This window comes from Arctopsyche grandis, chromosome 11 (genome assembly GCF_051622035.1).
Source record: "Arctopsyche grandis isolate Sample6627 chromosome 11, ASM5162203v2, whole genome shotgun sequence".
In the NCBI taxonomy this organism is placed as follows: domain Eukaryota; kingdom Metazoa; phylum Arthropoda; class Insecta; order Trichoptera; family Hydropsychidae; genus Arctopsyche; species Arctopsyche grandis.
In genome coordinates, this window is record NC_135365.1 from 4,889,528 (window position 1) to 4,916,088 (window position 26,561).

The following is a 26,561-nucleotide window of genomic DNA, read 5'->3' on the forward strand; positions in this document are numbered from 1 at the left end:
AAATTACCACAGAACAACCCACAATATCGATTCCGAATCATCACACAGGACCTACTCGAGCATTCTATCGCCCGAGAACACTTTTATTTATTTGCTACATAATTCATATCGGACGTATCTCTCGATACGTTTTGATTCTTGTATACATGTGCGTGTATTTATGTTTGTTATTTTTTCTTTCCAGAGTATCAGAGAGCTTCAAGTGGGATTAGTGGTGCCGTATAAATCCTTCGGAACGCGTGATTACACGAAGGCTGTTACCTCGGCCATATCTGGTTTGCAAAGGAAGCTGAATCTGTTCAAGAAATTCGAACTGAAAGTGCGGTATGCGATGAAAGAACTCACTCCAAGTCCTATGGGTGAGTGTTTTTCGACGTCAATTATATATGATTGAACAATTAAGCAGAAAATCGTAATGGTTTTTGCTGAATTATTGTCGCCTTATTGTAATTTCTGTGAATCATTTTAATTAATTGCGAATTTATTTAAGTATATATTCAAAGATTTAGCATCATTTAATTCGTCAAATGAGTTTTAGAACCAAAAATCTACGTTTAAACGAAATCAAACGATCAATAATCATTTGTTAAATGTCAGCTGCTTAAAATACAAATATGCTATTTATTTACTTGCACGTTTTGGTTTTATGAATTTGTATTGTATAGCATGCATTGTGAAAATGAGCAGCTTGGACTAGTGTTTAGCATACATATATGCTTTCGAATAAAGTGATCACGGGTTCGAGTCCTACTGGTTGCTGCTGGCAGGACCTTGGTTTGTGTCTCCAGATCGAACGTTTTCTATCAGAGTTTGCCAATTAATCCGATTTCCATTAAAACGGTTACAACAAATTTGCAACGTTTACCCATTTCTAGCGATTTTCGAGTTTTCAGCATTCTGAATTTCGCTGATTCGTATAAAAATGCTGCAAATTTGTCCATAAATGTCTTGTAAATTTCAAGTTTTTGAGTCATTTCGAAATTTGAAGATTTATATAAAAAATACTCCGAAAATATAAGTTGAACAAAAATGTGTCCATAGATGTCTCTATGATTCTTTGTTAAAATAATTCTAAAAATTTTATAACGATGTTTGTAATTGGACAGGAAGGCGCATTAGGGCTTACATGTTAGGCCTTTCTGGTATAGATATATATTTATATAAAAAATTGCTTTTTTAATGAAAATTTATTTGCTCTCATCCAAATTGTGCTTCGAGCAATTGACGTTCAAGAAATTCGTATTTCAAGCAATATAACATTTGAGCAAATCACATTTGAGCGATTTACCTCTGACTCAATGATAGTTTTTATAGTTTAAATTCCAAATACATATATACATGTACATGCATCTGGATTTATTGACATCTGATTTATTGATAGAAAATTTATTGACAAGTCAGATATTTCATTTTAAAAGTCAATTTTATAAAAAATTCCAAGCATTCCTATTAAATATCTAAAATTAATGTATTCAACAAAGATTTTCAAATATTGTATGTATTTAATGTAAATATGTCATTTAAATATGAATATTTCAAGGTATTTTTGTAAGTTCAAATGTCTTATAACGATGGTGTAATATCTTTGTTCATATTAAAGTTGTATATCTCGGTGATTGGGTTATTGCTAACCACTGAGAGGTTCCTGTGCTCATGCCCTGGGTTGACCTCAATTAAAAATAATTGATTCGGAAGTATCACAGCAGTGCTGCTGGTCAGACTTAGATATTTTTGACTCCAAGTCGATCATTTCCTATCAGAGTTTGCAAATTTATCTGGTTCCACGTCAATTTGCCAAAATTATCTACTATATGAAAATAATTTCAAATTTATAATCTATAAATTTAATTATTTACGAGTTAAATACCATAGTTGTCGCTCAGTGGCAGCCCGTAATGATATCATGGGAAAATATAAAAATGAAACGAAACAAAGTGTGGTTCTATTTATTTGTTATCCGAATTATTACTTTATTATTTTTTTGGCAAGAAATTACACCCTCGTACATACAATATGACATATTTTAAAAGTATATATTCCCTTTAAAAACTGGACTATAAATAGTTGGAAGTCATATTATCCGTTTGGAATTATTTGTTTTAATTGCTATTAGTTTGAAATTTACATTACATATAGGAGCGTTTAAGAGCTTTCAACGATAATATTACTGAAGCGCAAAATTTACATATTAGTGTTATTATGATTAAGCTACAATATATGTATGTATCTAGTAGAATGTAAGCTTGCTAAGCTACATACTTATTGGATGATTGCACAAGTTAGTTTAACATTCAAAAACATTGTATGAAAAGATCCAAGATCCTAGTTCTGTCAAATTCTATAAAATAGCTAATATATGTATAATATACACCGTTTGTAAGTATCGTTATATTTTCAAATGTAGCTTTCATAGATTTCCAATTGATATTTAATCAAAAATCTATAGATTACTAATATGTATAGGTAAGCGTGTATTATTACAGACATATTTTACCTCTAGCTTAAAAAATATACTACGCATTTTATATTTTATACAGAAGCAGATGTTCAATATTTTTTTATACATAATCCTAGCTAGTGTTACAAGATCTTTAAATTGGTGATAATTCTTTTAAGTAGCTACGTAAACATGGGTTTCGTTCGATTTGTTCGTCTTCGATGATCGGTCTTAAATCTGAAAAGCATTTTTTTCTTCTCACTTCGACACTATTCATACGAGAACGAATAACGAGGATTTTATTTTCGTTTTCGGTGTGTTTGATCGATCGGTCTTTTACGTTTAATGAAATTGCATTATTCCCGTGCACGATCGGTTTTCATATAAAACAAAGAGACGATAATACTGTTAGACTGTATGTATCTATGTATATACATATAGTAAATTCGAGGAAACTTTCGAGATGGCACGTCGTTCGCATACCGATAATAAATAATGAAAATAAAAGTAACCAGACAGGTTGGTTAGGAGTTAAACCGTATATGAGATAGACCGGTCCACTAATCGAGCATACTGAATCGAATGAAACAAATACCCGAAGTATCCTTTTTCTTGCTGTTTTTGTTCTCTTATTTTTTTTTTCGTTCTCTCTAACACAATTAGGACGTATAGTCGGCCCGGGGCGATCTCTTCATATTAGCGTTTTTTATTATTATTTTTTCTATTTCATTTTATTGTATTAACTATGTGGTGAGCTCGTTGGTTCGTCTTCGTCTAGGTGGAGTTTCCCAGTGAAACGGGTTTAACTATAAAGTAATAATGCGAACGTTTCGTTATCTGTGTCGGTTTCGCGTCGCACTCTAATCTCTCCTCGGCATAGCGAGAGAGAGCTTTAATAAAAAATTCATTACAAATTTTATAAAACCGCACAGCCTCGACGAAAGCGTCCACGTCCTCAATGCGATAAGAAAATTTGAGTTTTTGTGTTTTCCGGACGATTTTAATGATATGTTTCCGTGTTTCTGTATAAAGTGGCAGTCGAATAAGCTCTTTATTTTACATTGAAAATATTTATTACATTATATATATATATATATATATATATATATATATATATATATATATATATATATATATATATACATATATAAAGACAGTAATCTGTGTGTGTGTGTCCTAAAGCTAGCCGAACATAATGAATAAATCGATAAAAAGCCTAAACTTTGTATAAATTCTCATTCGGAGTCGAACCCGCAAACCCTCAAGCGAACACAAATATCCTCTTATAGGTATACCTGAGTTCAGAGAGTTAACGATGAAACCATCGTAGAATATTTAAATGGCCTGTTCTCGTTCTCGCCATATAAAAATACGTAATTATAATAATTTTATTTATCGAGGTTTTGAACCATTTTTTTTGTTTTCATATTAAAAAATTAAATATATATTTTTAATTGAAATTAATTTATCTTTTCACCGTCATTTATTATTCATAATTTGTCTACATCGTACATATTTCTAAAAAAAAAATGATTAAGAGGGCCGGACAGCAGCGCCTTGTCCATACAAACGTACTATACTTCTCCCTTCCTCAATTATGGCACTAGAGAAATTATTTTTTAATATGCTATGGATATCCACCATTGGGGTGTATCTATCGTTTTATTTTTTTGATCAATTATTTTTTATAGGAGCTAGGAGCCGCCAAACATCTATAAAATCGCCTCTTTTTTACACACACGAAACGAGTCCAGCGTGCTTATTTAACGGTCGATTTAAAAAAAAATACGCCAATACATGCACAGAAAGTATCTTTCTCATACCGACGATGAAATTTTTTTTAAAATTGGTCCAGTTTTGGAGGAGAAAATAGGAGAATACGAAACCTCGATTTTGTCAATTTAAAATACGTTTTATCCGGTCGAAGCACAACTGTCGCATTCACTCAATATATACATACACTCAATATATATATATATATATATATATATATATATATATATATATATATATATATCGAAGAAAGGAACGGTAATAAAATTAAGGTTTCGGGTATACAGCCCTTTTTAAACGTTCCACATTGAAATCTATATAGGTACACATGTGTATGATTTTAAAAACTCTTTTTTTTATAAAAAAAAAACTAATTTTTTTAATTTGTAGGTATTTGGATCGTATTGTTTTTGACGATTTAAAAAAAATCATAAAAGTTAATTAATAGAAAAGGGGAATTTGTTGTTTAAGAATTTTTTAAATAAGCCCTATTTTCATTTAAAATAAAAATAGTTTTAATTTAAAATGAAACTGAAGAAGTGTATTGCGAGGCCATTGAAGCTACTTACATACATACATACATATATTATGTTTGAGTACATAATCTGTTGAGATTTATTCGATCGTACCGATTACACATGACTGGAATTATAAGAGCATGCATGTTATTAATATTCCAGCTGTATGCTATGCATGCAACTCAAACTGCATAGCAAACATATGAATAATATTATATGCGTACATACATATGAGCAGTTATATTTGAAAGTAGCATAAGTCCACCTTCATTTCGAGAAATATTTTGCAAAACATTAAATATAATGTTTTACGTTTAACAATATTTAAAAATACTGGTGGTCTGTGATACGTCTATTCTGCTTTTCCGAGATTCTAGACATATCGAATTAAAATAAGTAATAGCAATTTGTGAATTAAGTCAAACAGAAATGGTGTATTTGGAACTAAAAATTGGACTTTCAAATATAACGGGTCATATGTATGTATGTATGTACTTTATATTACATATATATATATATATATATATATATATATATATATATATATATATATATATATATATATATATATATATATATATATATATATATATATATATATATATATATATATATATATATATATATATATATATATATATATATATATATATATATATATATGTAGAATTGATTTTTAAACGAGCCGAGATAGAGTGTGTGTGGTATGCCTGGGAGAGACCGGATGCGTGTTGTTATGGTCACTTGTTGGAGAACAAGCCCGAAGCATGTGTTAATAAATACATAGTTCTGACTTAATCTGCGTTTCACTTGGAATCCTTCACATCCGGATCCTATATTTGGGGGCTCGTCCGGGATGCCTGAAGACATTTCGAGTGACAGCCAGGAGCGGTCAGACGACGACGCGGAGTTTTGACAGTTGAGGTTAGGACGCGCGCGCGATGACGAGAACGCGTACGACGAAGCCCGTGACGTCGGTGACGTCACGTCAGCGAACACGCCACACAACGATGATGATATCCAAGACGATAACGCCATTGTCAGCGTCAGTTTTACGTCGGCTAACTGTCGTGGAGATGCAGAGGTTCGCGGACTTAGACGAAGATGATGACGACGACGATGAAGAGGAAGAAGAAGACGAAGTGCCATATTTTGACAGAGACAAATTCGAGACTTACGCGCCACGGTTTAAGGGGATCGGCGGTGTGCCAATCAGCCGGTGGATTGAGCACATGGAAGAATTTGCGAAGTTCTTCCACTGGACGCCCCTGGAGCAACTGGTCTACGGGAGAATATATTGCGTAGGAACAGCGAGAATGTTCCTGGATTCAGAAGGGATAATTATATCATGGACTATCCTTAAGCAGAAGCTGATAGAAGAGTTCCAGTGGGATGACGAAGAGCTCGTCTTTGAAGAACGAGAAATGCTTGCTCAAGCAGAGCCCATTGACTCCGATTCACGCGGGGCCGGTGAAACACCAAAGATGTCAAATGGTACACAGCCTGCAGCATCGCCGTCTCAAACTACTTTAGACGCTTCTTCAGTGCGACTAGACACGGGTGAAACAGATATGACTAAATCACAAGAAGAAATAAGAGAACCAGTCAGTATTCCAACACAAGAGGACGGTGTGGACACGAGTGAAAAAGATATGACTAAATTACAAGAAGAAATAAGAGAACCAGTCAGTATTCCAACACAAGAGGACGATGCGAACATGGCTGATGTAAGTGTGAACAGTGATGGTTTGCACAGAAAAAGACCTTTGCAGCAACAGGCTTCACGAGAGATGTCTGCTCAAAGAGAACTCATTGTTTCCAATAATGAAGAGGACGATGCGAACATGGCTGATGTAAGTGTGAACAGTGATGGTTTGCACAGAAAAAGACCTTTGCAGCAACGGGCTTCACGAGAGATGTCTGCTCAAAGAGAACTCATTGTTTCCAATAATGAAGAGGACGATGCGAACATGGCCGATGTAAGTGTGAACAGTGATGGTTTGCACAGAAAAAGACCTTTGCAGCAACGGGCTTCACGAGAGATGTCTGTTCAAAGAGAACTCATTGTTTCCAATAATGAAGAGGACGATGCGAACATGGCTGATGTAAGTGTGAACAGTGATGGTTTGCACAGAAAAAGACCTTTGCAGCAACGGGCTTCACGAGAGATGTCTGTTCAAAGAGAACTCATTGTTTCCAATAATGAAGAGGACGATGCGAACATGGCTGATGTAAGTGTGAACAGTGATGGTTTGCACAGAAAAAGACCTTTGCAGCAACGGGCTTCACGAGAGATGTCTGCTCAAAGAGAACTCATTGTTTCCAATAATGAAGAGGACGATGCGAACATGGCTGATGGAGGTGTGAACCTGGCTGATGGAAGTATGGACGGTGATGGATTGCAAAGAAGAAGACTTTGGGACTACGGAGACATACCGTCTTCAAATACAGATGAACCACCCGATGATCAATTTGGAAAAGGATCTAAGAATTATAGTCATTTGAAGAATTCTGAAGATGAGAATAAAGAAAAGGAGAAACATAAAGACAAAGAGAAAGATATGGCTAAATCACAAGAAGGATTAAGGGACCCAGTCAAAATTTCAACACCAAAAGACACTGTATTCACTTTCAAGCTTGGTCGTAGTCGGATTGATGTTAATTCAATGGAAAAGAAAATGGAACCATGGATTGAGAAAAGACTTACTGGATGTATCAGTGAGCCAGAACCAATATGTGTTGACTTCATTTATGGTAAATTACTAGCAGAAAATCTGTGGGGTGACGGCAGATTCATCGGATGCTCAAGGAGAATCGCCACGGGCATTGGATAGTATTTAAGTTGTACCGATGGAAGTTAAGTGTGCGTTTGTGAATTAGAGAATAAGTGAAAGACCTGGAGGGTTTTTAGTTAAGCCTTACTTGTAATTTGATGATTGAAAAGTGTAATGTTTTATTGCTTATTCTAGTATTTTTTGGGAAGTGCTTGGTACATTGAATCATGTTTTAAAATGTGATTGTTTCTGGTGTAAAGATTTAACCTGTCATTGTAAAGGTATTGATTTTAATGTTTTATTGCTAATTCTAGTAATGTTATAAAATGTGATATTTCCGATGTAAAGATTTAACCTGTCATTGTAAAGGTATTGATTTTAATGTTTTATTGCTAATTCTAGTAATGTTTTAAAATGTGATTGTTTCTGGTGTAAAGATTTAACCTGTCATTGTAAAGGTATTGATTTTAATGTTTTATTGCTAATTCTAGTAATGTTATAAAATGTGATATTTCCGATGTAAAGATTTAACCTGTCATTGTAAAGGTATTGATTTTAATGTTTTATTGCTAATTCTAGTAATGTTTTAAAATGTGATTGTTTCTGGTGTAAAGATTTAACCTGTCATTGTAAAGGTATTGATTTTAATGTTTTATTGCTAATTCTAGTAATGTTTTAAAATGTGATTGTTTCCGGGGTAAAAATTTAACTTGTCATTGTAAAGGTTGTGATACCTTTCTGTTTTGTATTGCTTGTAATAATTTTACATAGTAATTGTGATACCTTTCTGTTTTGTATTGCTTGAAATAATTTTAAATTGTAATTGTGATGATTTATGTGTAACTTTAATTGTGATGATTTATGTGTAACTTTAATTGTGATGATTTATGTGTAACTTTATTGAAGATTGAATTGTGTTGAAATGAAAAATTGATTTGTAGTGAAATGTGTAACGATTAATTTGTTATAATTGTAATTGTTATGTAAATTGTAAAATGATTGATGTATAAGTGTATTGAAATGTAGTTGTGATGATGATTGTAATTGTGATGTAAATTGTAATTGTGACAATTGAAAGCATGTTTAGAAGAATATAAGATGATTTTATGGAATGGAAGATTAAACATTGTTGAGGATGATAGAGGAAATGTTTTAAAAGAATGTAAGATGATACATTGTATAGAGTGGAAAATGAAATGTAAAAGAATGTGAGATGAAACATTGTTGAGGATGATAGAGGAAATGTTTTAAAAGAATGTAAGATGATACATTGTATAGAGTAGAAGATGAAATGTAAAAGAATGTGAGATGAAATGCTGTAAAAATATAAAAGACGAAGAATGTCATCCGAGGGCGAATGACAGTCAGGAATGACCGAATGTAGAATTGATTTTTAAACGAGCCGAGATAGAGTGTGTGTGGTATGCCTGGGAGAGACCGGATGCGTGTTGTTATGGTCACTTGTTGGAGAACAAGCCCGAAGCATGTGTTAATAAATACATAGTTCTGACTTAATCTGCGTTTCACTTGGAATCCTTCACATCCGGATCCTATATATATATATATATATATATATATATATATATATATATATATATATATATATATATATATATATATATATATATATATATATATATATATATATATATATATATATATATATATATATATATATATATATATATATATATATATATATATATATATATATGTATAAATATTTAATAGATCGTTCCGGTCAGTTTGTTCGAGGATACAAACACTGCATAGGCAATGGACAATTGTGCGATTTATCGAATCATTCGGTTGATTGGGTCCAATCTGTTGAAATCGCACATTGGCGTTGACTTTTTACTCAAAATTGACCGATGATTGCATATGGCAGGGATTCGGTGAACCGAAAAGTGTCAATTTGTGGTATTTAAGGTTTAATAATATTTAAGGTTTTAATTTTTGTTGTTGATTTTCTTCTAGCAGAAGGTTTCGAAATTTATTCGATGAGTGTATACATTACGACAATTTTTTTATTGACGTTTATTTCGATGATTTAACACTTTGCAAGATAAATTTGAAAGTCTTACTGCATTACATAAGTATATTACGAAGATATTCACGAATATATAAGAGATCTGGATTATTATTTATAGGACTTGTTGATACAATGTTAACTTGAACGAATCGCCTCTCATAAATCCATAATTTTTTTCCCCAAATCGAACATGTCTTGATCTCGACAACTTGTAGCTCTTTTTATCATATAAAAATATATACATATGTATGTTAATATGTATAAGTAAAGATTATTACATTTTATACTACACGATTTTAATTATTTTTATCTACATATACTTATGTACATGTGTGTGACTTCAGTCTTAATAGCCCAGTTATAAGTGTTGTATTTGTATATATATGTTCTTATATACATACATATATGTATGTACGTGATTGTTCCACTATCGAATCTTATGTTCCCTTGAGGATCACTAGGGGATCTTCATTGTCTTTATTCGTCCTCTCTGCGGATAGCTAGCTTTGTCCTTTATCGTTTCAGCATTTTTGCACGTCTGTAATTGTAATCGGTAATTAATGTTTTTGCCATTTTATTTGATTTACAAATAATTTTATAATTGTAAGTATTGAAAATACCATTATCTTATTAAAATATGCACACTTCATAACATGTCCCTCGGTAAGAGGAAAATTTGGATCTCGATTCCTATTGGTTGAGAATTTTTTTTTAATAACTTCAGTTGTCAACCAAAAAACCCAAATGTAATTTGTTTTTATTTTATCTATGTATGCACGTAGTAACAATAGATGAAGTTTTACGATCATGCGAAAGTTAGAATTCGAGATTTTGACTAATTCGAACTCAGAATCGAGCACTGATCACGTTTTAATGATCTAAAAAAAATGTGCGTGTGTGTGTGTCTGTGAATTTTGGGGATTTTTTTTTTATTAACTAAGAGGTGCTAAGAGACACCTCTGTGAGGGACAGTACATATTTGTAAGTTAAATAAAATGCTAAAATTATATAAATAAATAAATAAAATAACTAATCAATTTATTTCCATGACTTTGTCTCTTCCTCAAACTATTGATCGTTTTAGTAAATCAATTTTGAATTGAATTTGTTATATTATTTGTAATATTTTCCTTGGTTTTGTCTTTGATAGAATTTTATAAAGTATTTAATTCCTTTTTATCTAATATGTATTATTTCTTGGTATAAGTTTAAATTTTCATTGTCACTGGATTGCAATTCTTTACCACAATTCTTAGTTATATTTTCTTTTGAACAAAGTGTCAATCGTCATCCTTATTTTATTCAGACCATTTTCAAAATGTTGTAAATGGTCCTATGGTTCTACACTGTACTTAATATTATTTGTTTTTCTTTATATTGTTCGCTGTAGGTTTCCACAGGCTTGGAAACTATGTGTGAGCCTATGCAGCTGCCTTCATTCTCTCTTATACATTCTCGCTATACTGAGTATGGATTTGAACCACTTAGGATTAAGGATTATGTGTTTAATATTCGGTGGAGACTCAGACCTGAATAAAACTAAAATATATATTTTTTCACGTGAAGGAATTCCTGTCAAATAAATAGTTTGATTCTTACCTTTGAAGTTTTGCCTCTTTGAAGAGCATGGATTGGGATTTTGGTGAGTAATGGATTTTTGGTGGTACCTATTATGTATGAGACTGTTTCATTTATCTTTATGAACAATATCAACTTTACATTTTTATGTCAATTGCCTAGTTAGGTATAAAAATTTTCAACGGGCAATTATAGTAGTCGCGTTTTCACTTCGACGATTTATTATTTTAATTTTTTTCCCAGGTGTGCAGCATTTGTTACTTTCGCCCAAATTATAACGAGTTAGGAGGGCAATTGTTTCGGCACCATTTGGGTCACCTTTTGGGGCACTTTCAAGATCGTGGTCCTCGAACGTTATCCCGTTAGAGTGCGTACGCGTTACGACACCCAAATGGACACTTTGGAACGAGGCCATCTTTACGACACTCGGAATCGACGTTTCCGGCCGACAATCTATCCATGGTTAGTCCGTAATAGCTGGGGCGAATTTACATTTTAATATTAATGCGTATTAAAAAAAATAATAAAATTCCTCGAGCGTAAAACTCTTGTTGGTCTATGTGTACCTACATTATATAAATATCGATCGGGCCGAGACGAATTCGCGGATTTTTCTCTTTTCGTTGAGGACGCTGCGTTAGAGGTAATTTTATTAGCTGAGGATTCGCAAAGAACAATGTTCGAATAATAATAATCGAAGATGATCTCTCCGTCTCCCTTATTCTCTCTTGCGGATTATATAAATTTCCAGTATATATAAATGTAGGTCGCTTCCGCGCTTCGATGAGTATGTAAATATTGACTATCGTCTCTGCGTACTAATATTGCGTATCGAATCTATTCCGCTGAAGATTCGGCAACGAAGATGAAATATATCAATATATGTGCGTAGGTATGCGTATTTTTTTTTCGCTTTTGTCGACTACTAAGTAATTATTCCGGGTGATCGATCAAAAAAATAGCGAAAAGAAAAATCACAGTTGAAGGATCGATTTATGGAAAATGTCAACGTTTTTTCCTCGTCGTGTCTTTGAAACGTTTTTTCTCCTAGTTCATTACTAAATTTTATAAAATCATATATGTATGTATGTACGTATGTACATGTGTAGTATTTTTATGATATGGTTGTACAATGTAAAAAACAAATGTAAAAATTAGAAAAATCAGAGACATAAATCATGCACGAATACACTTATGTAGTTAATATTCTATTACCTAATACAAAACGAAGACGTAGTTTAATCTCATTTTGCTTATTTGTGAGCAAAGTTGATTACACAGGATGTTATGAAGCTAAGTGCAAAGCCTTAAAGGGTTGATAGCTCATATAATTTAGAAAATTTTGAGCCACACATACATACCAACATCTCACAGTTAATTATGAATACTGCCCAAGTCATAAGTGGTATGTTAGTCAATGATTATTTTTTTGTTTTTCTAATGTTTATTCAATCAAATAAAAATAAATACAGCCATATTTATCAACGGAAAAATATATTAGAGGTACAATAAATTTTCAAAAGTTTGTCCAAGTAAGATAAAACTAATATCTTTTTTGTATTTAAAAAAAAACTATAATTTTATTTGAGAGGTAAAAACTTGTTAAAAATATGCCTGCTTATTGACCTTTATTTAAGATATCACTCATGCAGATGTCTTCTCAATTATCAGAATTAGGGTATAAAAACCAAATTTTAATTTTAACTTCTAATGTCGAATGAAAAAAATTGTTTTATTACGATTAAGTTAAAATAAAATTAAAAAAAACCTTAAAACTTTGTACTACAGTATGTATAGCTCAAAATCTTTTTAATGATTTGAGCTATTAACCTTTTAATGCTTTGCACTTAGCTTCATAAAACTCTGTATATACGTTTATTGAATTTAAATTCTAGTGAGCGTTCAAATTGTGATATATTCAATTTCATTCATCTATGAAGTCTGATTTTTCGATTAAAAAGATACTTATATTTAGTTTTTTAATGAATCATCTTTCAATGAAAATTAACTACATAAATTTTATAAATTGTCTGGTGAATGGTTCTTTATGAATATACCGTGTATTGTAATCGTCCTGTGTTAAACAGTCCACATGCTGAAAAAAAGCACACAATACAAAAATTGGCATGTATAAAAAATGTATCTACAATTGTACGTATAAAAACCATTGAAATTTTTTTCGATGAGTTTCATAACCAAGCTCAGAGTTAAGAAATTAGTACGTGTACAAACAACATATGAAATGAGACATTATTTTGAGAGCATTTTTTGTTATTTTATATTGGTCTATTTGTTTTTAATTAATCAAAAAATATATTGCCATCAAACGTTTGTATCTTTTGTGTAGGCTTTATTTCAATATTTAATATTTCAACTTGTCGTTTGCGCATGGAAAGTGATAAAAATGATTTATACGAATCCCCTCCCGTTATTATTACCAATAAAATAGTACCTCTCTTGTCGCGCATGTATCTTTTTGATTGCAATAACAAAAAAAATCTCTCTCGAAAGCTCGCTTCGCATCAAAACTTTCTCGTTAATAAATCACAAGGTAACAATGCGCTTTGACACGGTAATCCGGTATAAACGATTCGCATAAGCTGCGAGCAGACCTGAATCGCGAATAATTTTAAACGAAACTTTTGCCATTGTCGTACAAATATTTCACTTGGGGTAGGTAACGTAAGCTTTTTCCCTTCTCATCCTCTGAATCGATGGATAAATCAAAGGTAAACACCATTCGATGTGCCTATGCATACATATATGTATATATGTACTATTGAACATTATTTTTTGGATATGCCAATTTATGGAATGGAAATGAAATGTATTCAAAATATTTATAACTCAAGTTTTATTTAGAAAATTCATAATATTTTAAAGAAAATCGATTTTTTTGTCTTCGGGAAAATTTAATAGTGATGGAGGCAAAATACTATCTATATATTCTAAAACGCTGTTGATGTGTTTGAGTTTTTTAAAAATGAAAAAAAAACCTATAATACCACGACATATGTATAAATGAAATAATAATTTTATAAATGGGGTTTCATTTTTATTAGTTTTTAATCGTCAAAAATTTATTATTATCATTTTCAGTGGTTCTTGATCAGTGGTTTTGAATAATAACGATCAATTTTTATAATAAATGATCATTAAAAATACCTATTTATGTACATATGTATATATACAATCATAATAACTGACTATTGGTTACTACTACCAATAGTCAATTATTATATTAAATAGTCATCAAATATAATCAGTGGAATGTAAATTGAGTAATTACAATAGCCAATGTTCAATTTTTTTTATTAAATTATAAGTTTAATTTAATAGTTGGTTCGTAATTTAACATAAAAAGTTCTATATGTATTTTGGAATTATGAAAGATTTTCTTATTAAATGGAATTGATATTTTGATGAATCCGATAAAATACATTGTATGTACATATACATATTTAATGTTGAATATGACAACAGATCTAACCAAATTTATGTATAGTTTCTGATTATTTAAATTATTTCAAGTTACTGACCGACAGTAATTAATTAATTAATAACTGATTAAAAGTTTGTTGCCATTTTATTTATTTTAAACTTTCATTGTAATTTCTGTGTCCTTTTTAAGTAGGTTTTTTGGATTGTTAATGAATTGAAACATGTAGGTATATGTATATCTTGAAAAATGTGTATCAGAAATAAATTAAAGAGTCAAAAACAATTTTTTCGTTATGTAAAGATTTAAATATCGAATCCAAAGAGACTGTAAAACAATGCTCCCGCGGGTTTATAATAAAAGGTTGAATTTACAAACGAAGAACCGATAAGTCACTCACCTTCGTTTGAATCATTTCCAAGAAAAAAACGTTTCGTTTTTCAACCAAAAGACGAGCGAGGCGTAAATTCGCGCGGAAAATTCAAATTTTCCGCGTTCCATTTTTTTGTTTGAACTTTAGTTTTGCATTTCACACTCGGAAAGTTAGCGTTTCGGCGAACGGTGATGATTATAATAATAATTTCTAGCCGTCGATGAAAAAGCACGTACAATTTACATATAAATTATTCATATATATTTAATTTCACTGAAAGGGCGCCTTCGGAGAGGTCGTTCGCGTCGAAAGGGAAAGCTTTCGGATTTTCCCTGTTTTTTTTTTTCGCGTTCGCCGTTTTTGTCGTGTGATCTCATTAAAATTCATTACGTCAACTTGCTTCGATGCTTGTACGTTTCACGTGACAGTGTCTCGCCGAAAGAGGAAATAATTTATAGGACAATCCTTTTACTTTTACGAATGTCTGCCGTATTATAGCAGACAGTCTTCACGGGTGTTTATCAGGGGTGGGCAACATTGTCGCCTATTACCACTTGCGGTGTGTAAGTTTGGAAGGTGTTGCGAATTTGACGACACCTTTTCATTATTTTCTATTTTATTTTTATGTTATTTCTTTATATTGAAATAGATTGTCTTTTCTAGTAAAAATAACTTATTTTTTATATATGACTTTGTTAATCTGCTTATTACATTGAATTTAGATTAATATTTAATAAATTGCCCACATTATAACTAAACCATATGTGTAATCGAGTTTGAAATCAATTCTTCAACCTAGCCTCAATTATTAATTAATTCCTATCTAAAGCCACCTGTTGATATTCTAACAGATTTGGGGGTATTTCTGACTCCAAATCGAATGTTTCTTATAAGAATTTGCCAATTTTATCTGATCATTGTTGAAACGGTTACTCAAAATTGGCAAAAAATCATCTTTCCTGTTGTCACAAATCTTCTGTATTTATTGTATGTATAATTTGTAAAAATTATATACAAATTTGAAATCCATAGATGTCTGAATGGATTAATTCTGTAATTAATTAATTAATTAAATGTTATTTCGTAATCTACAGCTTCTGGAAATACAGTGATTTATGTAATAATAAAATGCTGCATTGTTTGTAATTAATTGTCCAGGAAGGCGCATTGGGGTCTTCCTGTCAAATCTTTCTGGTAATCTAGATATCTATTTAAAATAGTTTTTAAATAGATATCTGTTATTACATATGTAGATACATGTAAATCTAAACAATATCTGACATCTATGGTCAGATATTACAAACATCGTATGAATACGATAAATAACGTTGTATAACTTTCATGTAACAATACGAAATATTTTATATTTCAATAATCATCCATAGAGACATCTATGGAGAAAATCTGGCAAAACCTAAGAGATAATAATAACTCCTGGTAAACAGATATCTATTTAAAAAATAAATAAAATAACACCTCAGATATTTTTGACAATCCTATCATAAAAATATTAAATCTTTTCGAAAAATTTTATATTTTTATGACCTTTTTATTCACCTTGCATTGCACTATATCAACTTTTTGAAAAATTGCATTAGCTTTCTATATATACATACATATGCTATGTTTTAAAAAAGATTCTTCTACCTCATAACAAGTGGCTTTATAGTGAAAATTTTGTATATGCATACAATATATTATACTAATTTTTATATGACTTTTTAAAACCAGTTTACCAACTATCTGGTTTTGGATTTTTAGTTTTTTTTTTAAACAGCTAATATTGTTGCGTAAGCGTGGGTGGAGGATCTTAATGAAAGCCCAAAGTCGCTTCACAGCATTTATTGATTTATCGATTAAGGAGGTCCACCTTCCTCCTCGTCCTCGTTCCAGAACAATCCCCCATGCCAAGTGTACTTCCTTTTAATGGACAGGTTGCTCACTGTAGCGTCCTCGGCCCGTTTTTTTTATCTATTTATTAGACACATACGGTTTTACGGTCTCAGGCTTGCACAGTCTCACGCTTTCGTCCGTATTCTGGGAACTAGGGGAGATGCCGCTCGGCCTAATCCGGGGGTCTCTATTGTGCACTTCCGAATGCACTTTAGGCGGCATCTAATCCCCGAATGCAATTAATTAACTTTTCCTATGCTACAATATTTAACATTCACAATTTTTAAATTGTGTCAAAGAACACCTATGTACATACATACATACACGTTTTATAAACTCTTTTTTTTACAGGTATTTATTATTTTTTGAAATTACACAATTTACAGTTATATTTGTATTCAGTTAACCGAAATGTATGTATATTAAAAATTCAATTTCATTGTAAACATAATTATATTGAAGTAAATATTTACTAGACAGTTGCAAATCGTCTCTCAAATAAAAAAAACCGGTTGACTACCACTACGACATTGCCAAAGCAGCTTTCGCATCTTCAGCAAAAATAAATTCATATCGTCTTGTAAAAGTCCTCAGAGGGGTAGGGGAGGGTAAAGTCCCCTCGGGGGCGTGATGTATTATATTATATGAGTAGTGTCTGAGTAGAAAGACGTGTGTGTACCACTCGTAAAGTTGATGCGAGACTTGATGCTCAGACCACTTCAAACGTGTGTATATATGTATGTATCTCTCTCTCTCTCTATCCCGTCGGAATTAATAATTTAACGATCTGTATTAAGTATTAATTCGGAAATATTTCATGTGTGTATGAGAACGGTCTGGCTAATTGTTTCTGGAGCAGAATTATACATATGTGTATGTGTGTGTGTGTGTAGTGAACCGTGATATTAATTCTGGTCGTGTCCCTCGTCACTGTCACTGGGATCATGTGTGCCACTTGATCCTTGCTCGAAAGTCGAATCAAAGTCGAAAAATTTGATGACCGCGCGTTTTTAATTGGTGACTAATTATGGGGTTGGTGATTTGTGTGTGTGTTTTTTTTTCATTTTAATTTGTGGGTTTTGTGACGTTTGGCTTGATTGTTGTGATCATTTCGTGGTGTTGTTGTAGTAAGGTGGTGGTGCTATTTGATGATCCGTTATACAATTTTTGAAGGATTATTTATATGTATGTATGACTAGTGTTGTGCCTGTTAATTTCGATAAATTTCAAAGGAATTGATACACGAATTAAAATGACGTTATATGTTATTTATTTATTTTTATTTTATTGTTACAAATCAATATACACTCGCCATTACAGATTTGCTCCAATGCGACGGGTGTACGTTAACGAAATACAGAATAGATAAACAATCAGAAATCGGAAATACAGTAATACATACATATACAATCAGAATATATAGCATATAACAATTAATCAGAAATAATAATCATAGAGACATCTATGGATTATTTTTAGATTTTTTTTGTATACAATTTTTATACATATAATAAATACGAAATTATAGAGATGTCTATAGAGATATCTATAGATTTCAGATTACTGTGTATAATTATTACAAATTATACACAGGCAGATTTTGAGACAACAGGATTAGATCTAATACCAATTTTCAGGAACCGTTTCAGCAATGATCAGATAAAATTGGAAAACTCTGATAGAGAAACGATCGATTTGGAGTCACAAACCCCCAAATCTGACCAGCAGATGGCGAGGACTCGAACCTTTGACCTCAGTGGTGCTAAATATATACGCTACCACTAAGCCAAACTGCTGGCTTATATTATATATTAATATAATATAAGGTAATTTATATGGCCATACTTTTGGTTTGACGAGGTCGGTCGTTTCATATCAGAATTTGTCGATTCCTGTAAAAATTGGCTTTATTATCCAATTTTCTGTTGCGAAAAACCTTGAGTTATTATTATCTCTTAGGTTTCGCCAGATTTTCTCCATAGATGTCTCTATGGATGATTATTCAAATATAAAATATTTCGTATTGTTACATGAAAGTTATTCATCGTTATTTATCGTATTCATACGATGTTTGTAATATCTGACCATAGATGTCAGATATTTTTTAGATTTACATGTATCTATGTAATAATTATGTGGACCAGGAAGGCGCATTTGGGGTTTACCTGCTAAGCCTTCCTGGTATATTTGTATATATGTATGTAAAATATGTATGTAAAAAATAAAAATAAAATATACGCGCGCACGTATCAATGGAAAGTTTGTTTGCGCGCATTACCCGCTCACCGATCCAACCCGTTCACCCGTTCAAAATGAAGAAGGAATATGTGTGTGTGTGTGTGTGTTTCTTCTTGGGTGTGCATCTGAGCCTGAAGTCACCCGTCACTCGGCACTCAATATCAGGAGCACATGTCAGACACTCCACACCCCTCCCCCACTTCCCCGCTACCCCACTTTCCCGCATTTCCTCGACATGATTGCACGCCACATTCCTATAGCGGATGCTTAAAATGCACCCATTGGTCAGAATGTGTCATCGTTGCTCTAATTGGTCAAACGTTTTAGTCCACGTGGACCACTTCACGCTGATTGGTTGTGCGCCTCGTTCACGTGTATTCCTTTTATTAAATATCTCTGGGCACAACATACATATATGTACATACTCCTGGTATTCTAAAATTTTATTTTTAAAATCTCCACACTTTTCGATTCACCGAACATACCTACAAACATACACGGCGTCTGTTTTTATATATATTATTATATGTAAAGAATTGAAAATGTTTATTTTTTTAAAATACATGCCTTAGGAGCCTCTGGATGAAACTTGATAAAAATCATAATATAAAAACAAAAATATTCATAACAATAATAAGATAAATTGTAATAATTTGTAAATAAATAATTTGTAAATTTCAATTTCTTCTTATATTCTATTTTATAACCTTTTTCCAATACTTTAATACTATAGTTTAATTATACAATGTTATACATATTTTGTCATGTTATAACCTTTATTCTTTTCTTTTTCATTTGTTTTCCTTATATTTATCTTTTTCATTTTTTTTTATAATCTTTGTAAAAATCTGTTATTGGACTCGGATGTTACATACATATATTATATATTTACTATTTGTTTTTTATACATATCTATGTACATCCTGTTGTCTGTTGATTTTTAAATAAATAAAATAAAATAAAATAAAACAAAAAAAAAGTAAACATGAAAAAAAATACCAAATAAGAGAAAATACCAAAAGATAAAATAAACATATCTGGAACGTTAACATAATAATCAAAAGCAAAAAAAAATCTAGAAAAAATTTTGGAAAGAATAATTATCGTAAATGAAGAATTACTAAAATCATTTAAGTTTAAGATAGAAATCTGTGTAGCTTGTTTTTAATTAAGGTTTTCAAAATTTACTACATTGTTGGCAGACTGTTCTACACTTTAACCACTCTATTTGAAAAAAAGGAATCTCTGATCAATTTATTCAATTTTTCTTTTTGGAGTCTGAGAGTATGACCTCTAAGATGAGTGTTTTCATTTACCGTAATGAGCTCGGACATTTATATAATTATAATGACTATATATTATTTTAAAGACTTCAATTAAGTCCTCTTTTATTCTTCTCGTCCCCAGTGTATTGAGATTCAGTCTTTCCAACATCCATTATAAGAAAGTGATTAAAGTTCAAAAGACATCTTTGTAATTTTCCTTTGCACCCTTTCTATATTTTTAAAATGGGAATTCCATATACTGAAATGTAAAAAAAACTGTTATATTAAAAAAACAGGATAGTATTTTATATTTAGACTCATACTTGTGAGGCAATTTCAATGTTCCTCATTTGAAGGGGCTTACCTTCTACGAAAACTATTTAATTTTTTTATTTGTTGGGTTTCGTTTGGTACTTTAATTTTAAAATATTTGCAAGAATTTTAATTGCAGTATCAGTGTTTATATAAGTCTCAATATAACGTTAACAGTTATAGAAGTGGTAGTTTCCTAAATAAACATAAGCTATTTTCTTTTGAGACCGTCTCTGTGCTTTAATCAGCAAAACGTCGGATGAATGCGTAGCTAGCTCTCTCCTCTCTATCTCTCAATTTTCTTTTGGGAAAATCAATTTTTCTGCGATGAACTGTTCGAGCGAGCCGCACTGATCAGATTTATCTATATAAAAATTATGATTTTCTTTTTATCATTTTCTTACATAGTATTTTTTTCACGGGAGAAGTCTTTCGCACAACGTCGCTTCAATTACGTTCGAGTTGGAAAATAAATTTTTCACGATTCTTCTACTATGACAAAGTCGAAGAAAAAGCACTCTCTTACGCCCTCATACTAAGACAAATCTGGGCGAAATTTATTCATTATTTACAATATTATATAATGTATAAGAGTGTTCTAAGTAGTCTTTTATTATATTTAAAGTACTCAAAACGAAGAAAGAAAATTTTCCCTCCCCAAAGATAATTTAACGCACTTAAAGTTGAATTTAAAACCAATGTTTATTTGTTTTTTAATATAAAAAAGTTTGAGTGCCAGACATTTGTACCTTCTCGGCAAAAACAGGCAATCAATCATTTTTATCTCGAAGTTTCGTGTATGGAAAGAGGTCTCAATTTTAGCAAACGAGCGATTGGTTCCTGCACCACGACAATGTATTCACATATCCCAATTACAGAGTTTGATAACAAAAAAAAACTAAATAAGCATTGACTTTTGACCTCCTTTTTAGAAATGGAACTGAAAATAGAACTTTTTTAAAAGGTTAAAAATAAAATCAAGGAAGCACGAAAATATATATGTAACTTTATAGTCCCGAGACTGCATTAAGAATCGGTAAAAATGTTAAGTAAGAGGTGTTATGTCTAATAGGGAGTAATTTGAAGATGATTAAATTATGAAGGTGTTTTATCGGAAATACGATTTTTTAAATTAAATTTTCGGCTACTTTTGGATAACTTTTCGTACATTTTTGCAAAAGAATTCAGATAAATCTTTGCACATTTACTTTTATCAGCGCGGAAATGATATATGCCTTATTTACTTATTTATTTAATTTAAAATATGAGCCGTTAATATTCGAAAAGTCCACTTGTCTTTATTTGAAGTAATATTTTGCAAAGCATTTAATATAATGTTTGAAGATTAACAGTATTTAAAAAAAAAACTAGTGGCCTGTAATACATTTATTCTGTTTTTATGAGATTCTGGATATATCGAATTAAAATAAGTGATAAAAATTTGTGAATCGAGTCAAACAGAAATAGTTTTTTTTGAACTGAAAATTGGACTTTCAAATATAACGGGTCATATGTATGTAACTTTATATTATACATATATAAATATTTAATAGATCGTTCGGGCCACATTCAAAAATAACGGCTCATATCAAGAAAATAAAACTGAAAAGCTTGATTGCTTATAAACTTACTTAGAAGAACAAAGTAAATACAAATGTATATTATATTTTTTTTGAAAATATACTTTCCTGCAGTATTTATTTAATTTATATCTTAAGTTGCATATTTTCTTATGCGTCTTTGCGTTAGTTCACATGATAAATAATGGATGGTGGTTTTAAACACGGGTAGTTTGTTTTGATTTATTATCTATAAAATTTAACGTTATATGTACCTTAATTTAAAAGGAATGAAAATAGTGTATTGTTCATTTGTTCATCGAATACGATTGGTTGAGTTAGCATCAATATGGCGACTATTATTGTTTGATAACCGCGCTCCGAAAAGGGATTTAATTAAATTCATTCAGAGTACTTTTGAAAAATTCATCACCCCCTTTCGGAAATATAAATTATTGTGTCAAAAAAAAAGAGGGCGTACGAAAAACTTTACCTAGGTTACAAAAAGCTGGCGACCGGAAATTTGCGAGCGTCGAAAAATTCTGGACGTAATTAAAAGCATGGACCCTTTCTAAAAATTGAAATTGAACCTTATTTTCTTAAAATCGTGCTAAGGTTAAGATCAAACATTTAAATGAAAAATTTAATGAGATTTTTTTCGTATCGCCGGTTGTGTACGATGTCTGATTATGACGTTTCTTTTCATTATTAGAGATTAAATATTGAGATTAAAATGTGAAATATTGCACGATGAAGTGGTTCTCATGGCGGCGTACCGAATTGCCCATTATTTAATCGCGTTACGCGTTGAAGGTAATTTATAAGGTGGATATTTTAAAATGAAAATATGAAAGAACAACTTCCGAAACCGCAATTTAATGCAAAACGTAAGATGAATTAGCTTAATAGCTTTGGATTGCATACATTACGCGTTCTCTGGAAACCGAGTTAAAACCATTTACATAATAATATGTGAAACGGAAACAAAACGATTTCAAGTGTATGGAAGATAAACATAAAATATACATATTTAAAGTATTCAAACGTGCTCTTTCTTCGTGTACAATCTTCTTTGTTTGAATTTCATTTCATGAAACTTTCTAATTGTGTATCAATTTTTGACTGATGAACATTTTGGAATTTATTAACGGGTATAAAATCGTATGTGTGTGAGGCCAAAAATGACAGAAACGTCAAACATGAAAAGGGAGGGTAGAGGCTGTGAAAATTCCATTTAAAAAATATTATAGAATCGATTCAACGGTCCGGTTCAATTTTTAAAAAAAAATTCAAAAGAGACATTTATTGTTAACATATGTAATACGCAATCGATCGCGGAAATTAGCAATTTTCGCAAGCTAAAATCGAGAAAATATATTTTCCAAGATATAATATGTATTTCTGACTATTCATTTTTTTGCTAAGATAATATATTGACTAAAAACCAACTCAAATGCTATTCATATTGGCAACCAAATTTTCCATCATTTTTTAAATAAAGTTGATCAGTAGCATTTAAATTAAATTAATAATTATGTATATGTTACAGTAAGAGTGTTAAGCTCGAATCAGTATGCACTAGTAATTGTGTACACTAGCTTTGGTGTTAAGCTAAAGCTTACGACGCTAGTTTCCGAAGATACTATTACTAGACAAACTGGTTGTATTCAAATAACTAATTTATTGTTGAATTGATATGAAATAAACAATAATTAACAATGTTAAATCCAACAATTACAATTACGTACATCCATGTCACCTACGATTTTAAGTTAGGTTAGGTTAGGTTACATGGGTGTTTTGTTAAATCTTAAAGTCATTATCCGCAGGAGTGACTGCTTGAGATAATGTGCATATATTTACATATGTACATACATACAAACGTGAAAATTCTTTGCTTTCGTCTCGCAGGTGTGTCTCTCGACCTTGAGGTGGTTGATTTTGATTTTTAAATGCTTTTTATTATTACGAAATTATGTTCACAATACATCTTATATCTATTTTAATAGCTACTGATCTCCTGATAATTTTCTATTTTACAATTTAATTTAATTTGGTTATTAATCATACTATAATAATATTCTAATGTTAATGTACAGCATAATAGGAAAAAGAGCTCAAAACCTATTTAAAATTTTTATAAATGTTCATAATACATCTAATACATAATATTTATTGAAGAATCTCTAAAGTCGATGACCTAAAGCAGATTGTGTTTAGGTAATCTGTGGTTATACCTGAAGAATATGATCTTTGATATAATGTCCCATTCTTCCAATTTTTAGTTTAATCCGTCATAGGCCAACTAAATATATAGCCAGCAGCATAGCTCGGACGTTAAGCTTCTGCTTACCGTCAAGAAGGTGCCGGGTTCTATCCCTGAATGAAAATGAATTTTTCAGAGTATGCTGTTGGTCAGACCTGGATTTGTGACTCCAGGTTGATCGTTTCCTATCAGAGTTTGCCAATTTTCTCTGATTTCATTGTTGAAACGGTTCCCGGAAAAAAAAAAATTGGCTAAAAATCCTTCCTACCTACTATGTCACCACTATTTGAAATTTGATGGATGTACAATAAGAATTTATGTACAATTCATAGATGTCTCGTTAATTTGCGAGTTTTTTCAGTGTCTCGCAATTCAACGAATTATAATAAAAAATGCTGCATTTGTATTTGTAATTGGCCAGGAAGGCGCATTGGGATTTTCCTGTAAGGCCTTCCTGGTATATATGTAAAATAAAAATAAATAAATAAAAATAAATATACTTAAAAATGTCAACTTGTTATTCCTTTCGTAAAAAAATATTACGTACGGATAGCTAGTGAATGAATTTACTAGTAAACGTGTTCGTTCATTCTCCCTTGTATAGTGTTAGTGGGTGATTTTGATGATGCATACACTTATTAATCAGTGTATACTGATTCGAGCTTTAAATTCGTAGTGTAACTTTTGTATATACAAATTGGGCAAGATAAATTATAAGCTTGTCCGGTAAATACTTTGATTGGATTAATTAAAATTTTCATTTAATAAAATAAGAAAATCATAAACATATTTTCAGCTTCTAAAAATCATTTATTTATGCGTAATTGTAAAATAGAACCTTGTATGCCAAATTACGGTCGAATTTAACGGTCAAAATTAACAAACGATTTGATTTAATTTGTCTGTTTATTTTTTTTATTATGATAAGTGATCGAAATCATTTGTATTAAATAACAGCTATTTGATAATGAGCTGAACGTGGCAGCCTTCAGTTAATACGCATGCGTTTCAGAAAATCTATATTTACAAAGTATCATATAATATGTTTATCATGCATATTTTTCGATTGAAATTAATTTAGCGTGCAGTGTTCATTTTTGATTCGAAGCGTTTGACGAGTTTTCTCGAGTGAGTTTTCTTTTGGGGGGTGCCGGTTTTCTTTTGTGACGGATTTCGGTTTCTTTTGACGGCACCTGTTGCCGGTCTTCATAAAGGTAGAGTAATTACCTTAAGTGTTACTGTTGTCTTTTGGGGATAGCGTTCTTTTGACGCTTTCTCAAGTTTGCACAGGTTTATTTGCGCGACGTTTCATGATCTCTTTACAACCGCACAGCTTCATATTTTATTATGATGGGTCAGCTTTGAAAATATTTGCCCGCTCGCTACGACTCGGTGGGCTTGCATGTGATGATGACATCCAGAAAGCTGATTTAGAATTATCTATTATCATATTTGTGATGCTATGCGTGTATCCTGTCTTTGATTTAAATATGTTCAAAATGAATGATGAAAAATTTCCATTTTTACAAGGTTTTTATTAGCTTGAAAATATTCCTACATTCTTCCGATTGCTTTGAAAATAAACAGGCTCAAGAATCCAAAAACTTCAGAGACGGTGACAGCAAACCCTATTCCTCTAGCCTACAGCCTTATATGTTTGACTATCCACCCCTACTCATTTTGTCAGATTTAAATTGTTTAAACGCCTATAACTTTATCTTTTTATTAACCTCTTCTTAGTTCAGAATCGATTATGTCGATTGTCTTATCCGATCGTTTTCAAACTTTGCCATTTTGCTCGGTTTGTTCATCAATATATGTATGTATGTTGAAATCAAGTCCGCCATTACCATGGTGAAAAATAATCGTAATCGCCTTTATATCATTACATACGTACTTACGCGGCCCAAGCCTCTTAGTAATATATTTAATTACATTAGTTTAAGCCGGGATCATAAATTTGATTGAAATCCTAATCATGAAATCCCACACATATTATATACATATTTATAGTTTATTTTGTCGTACATTTGTCATTGAAATATTGTTTAAATTTCCTTTTTATTTTATATTTTTTTTTATATTTCAGTACATTATATACATT

At 31.3% G+C, this 26,561-nt stretch overlaps 2 protein-coding genes across 2 annotated transcripts in view; both read left to right on the forward strand.

Annotated features, from left to right (window-relative positions):
* The first annotated feature begins 202 nt into the window (after nt 1-202).
* Nmdar2 (glutamate ionotropic receptor NMDA type subunit 2) overlaps nt 203-26,561 on the forward strand; it is a 251,063-nt gene continuing 224,704 nt past the window's right edge. The window contains exon 1 of the mRNA XM_077441568.1: nt 203-359. Within this exon, the coding sequence (XP_077297694.1) occupies nt 332-359 (28 nt within the window). The 5' untranslated portion in view covers nt 203-331. The remainder of the gene's footprint in view (nt 360-26,561) is intronic.
* The window catches only part of LOC143919204 (uncharacterized), a 740,296-nt gene continuing 721,009 nt past the window's right edge, over nt 7,275-26,561 (forward strand). Inside the window, exons 1-3 of the mRNA XM_077441419.1 lie at nt 7,275-7,783; nt 8,049-8,664; nt 8,708-8,882. The gene's annotated coding sequence lies outside the window, so the exon portion shown is untranslated. The remainder of the gene's footprint in view (nt 7,784-8,048; nt 8,665-8,707; nt 8,883-26,561) is intronic.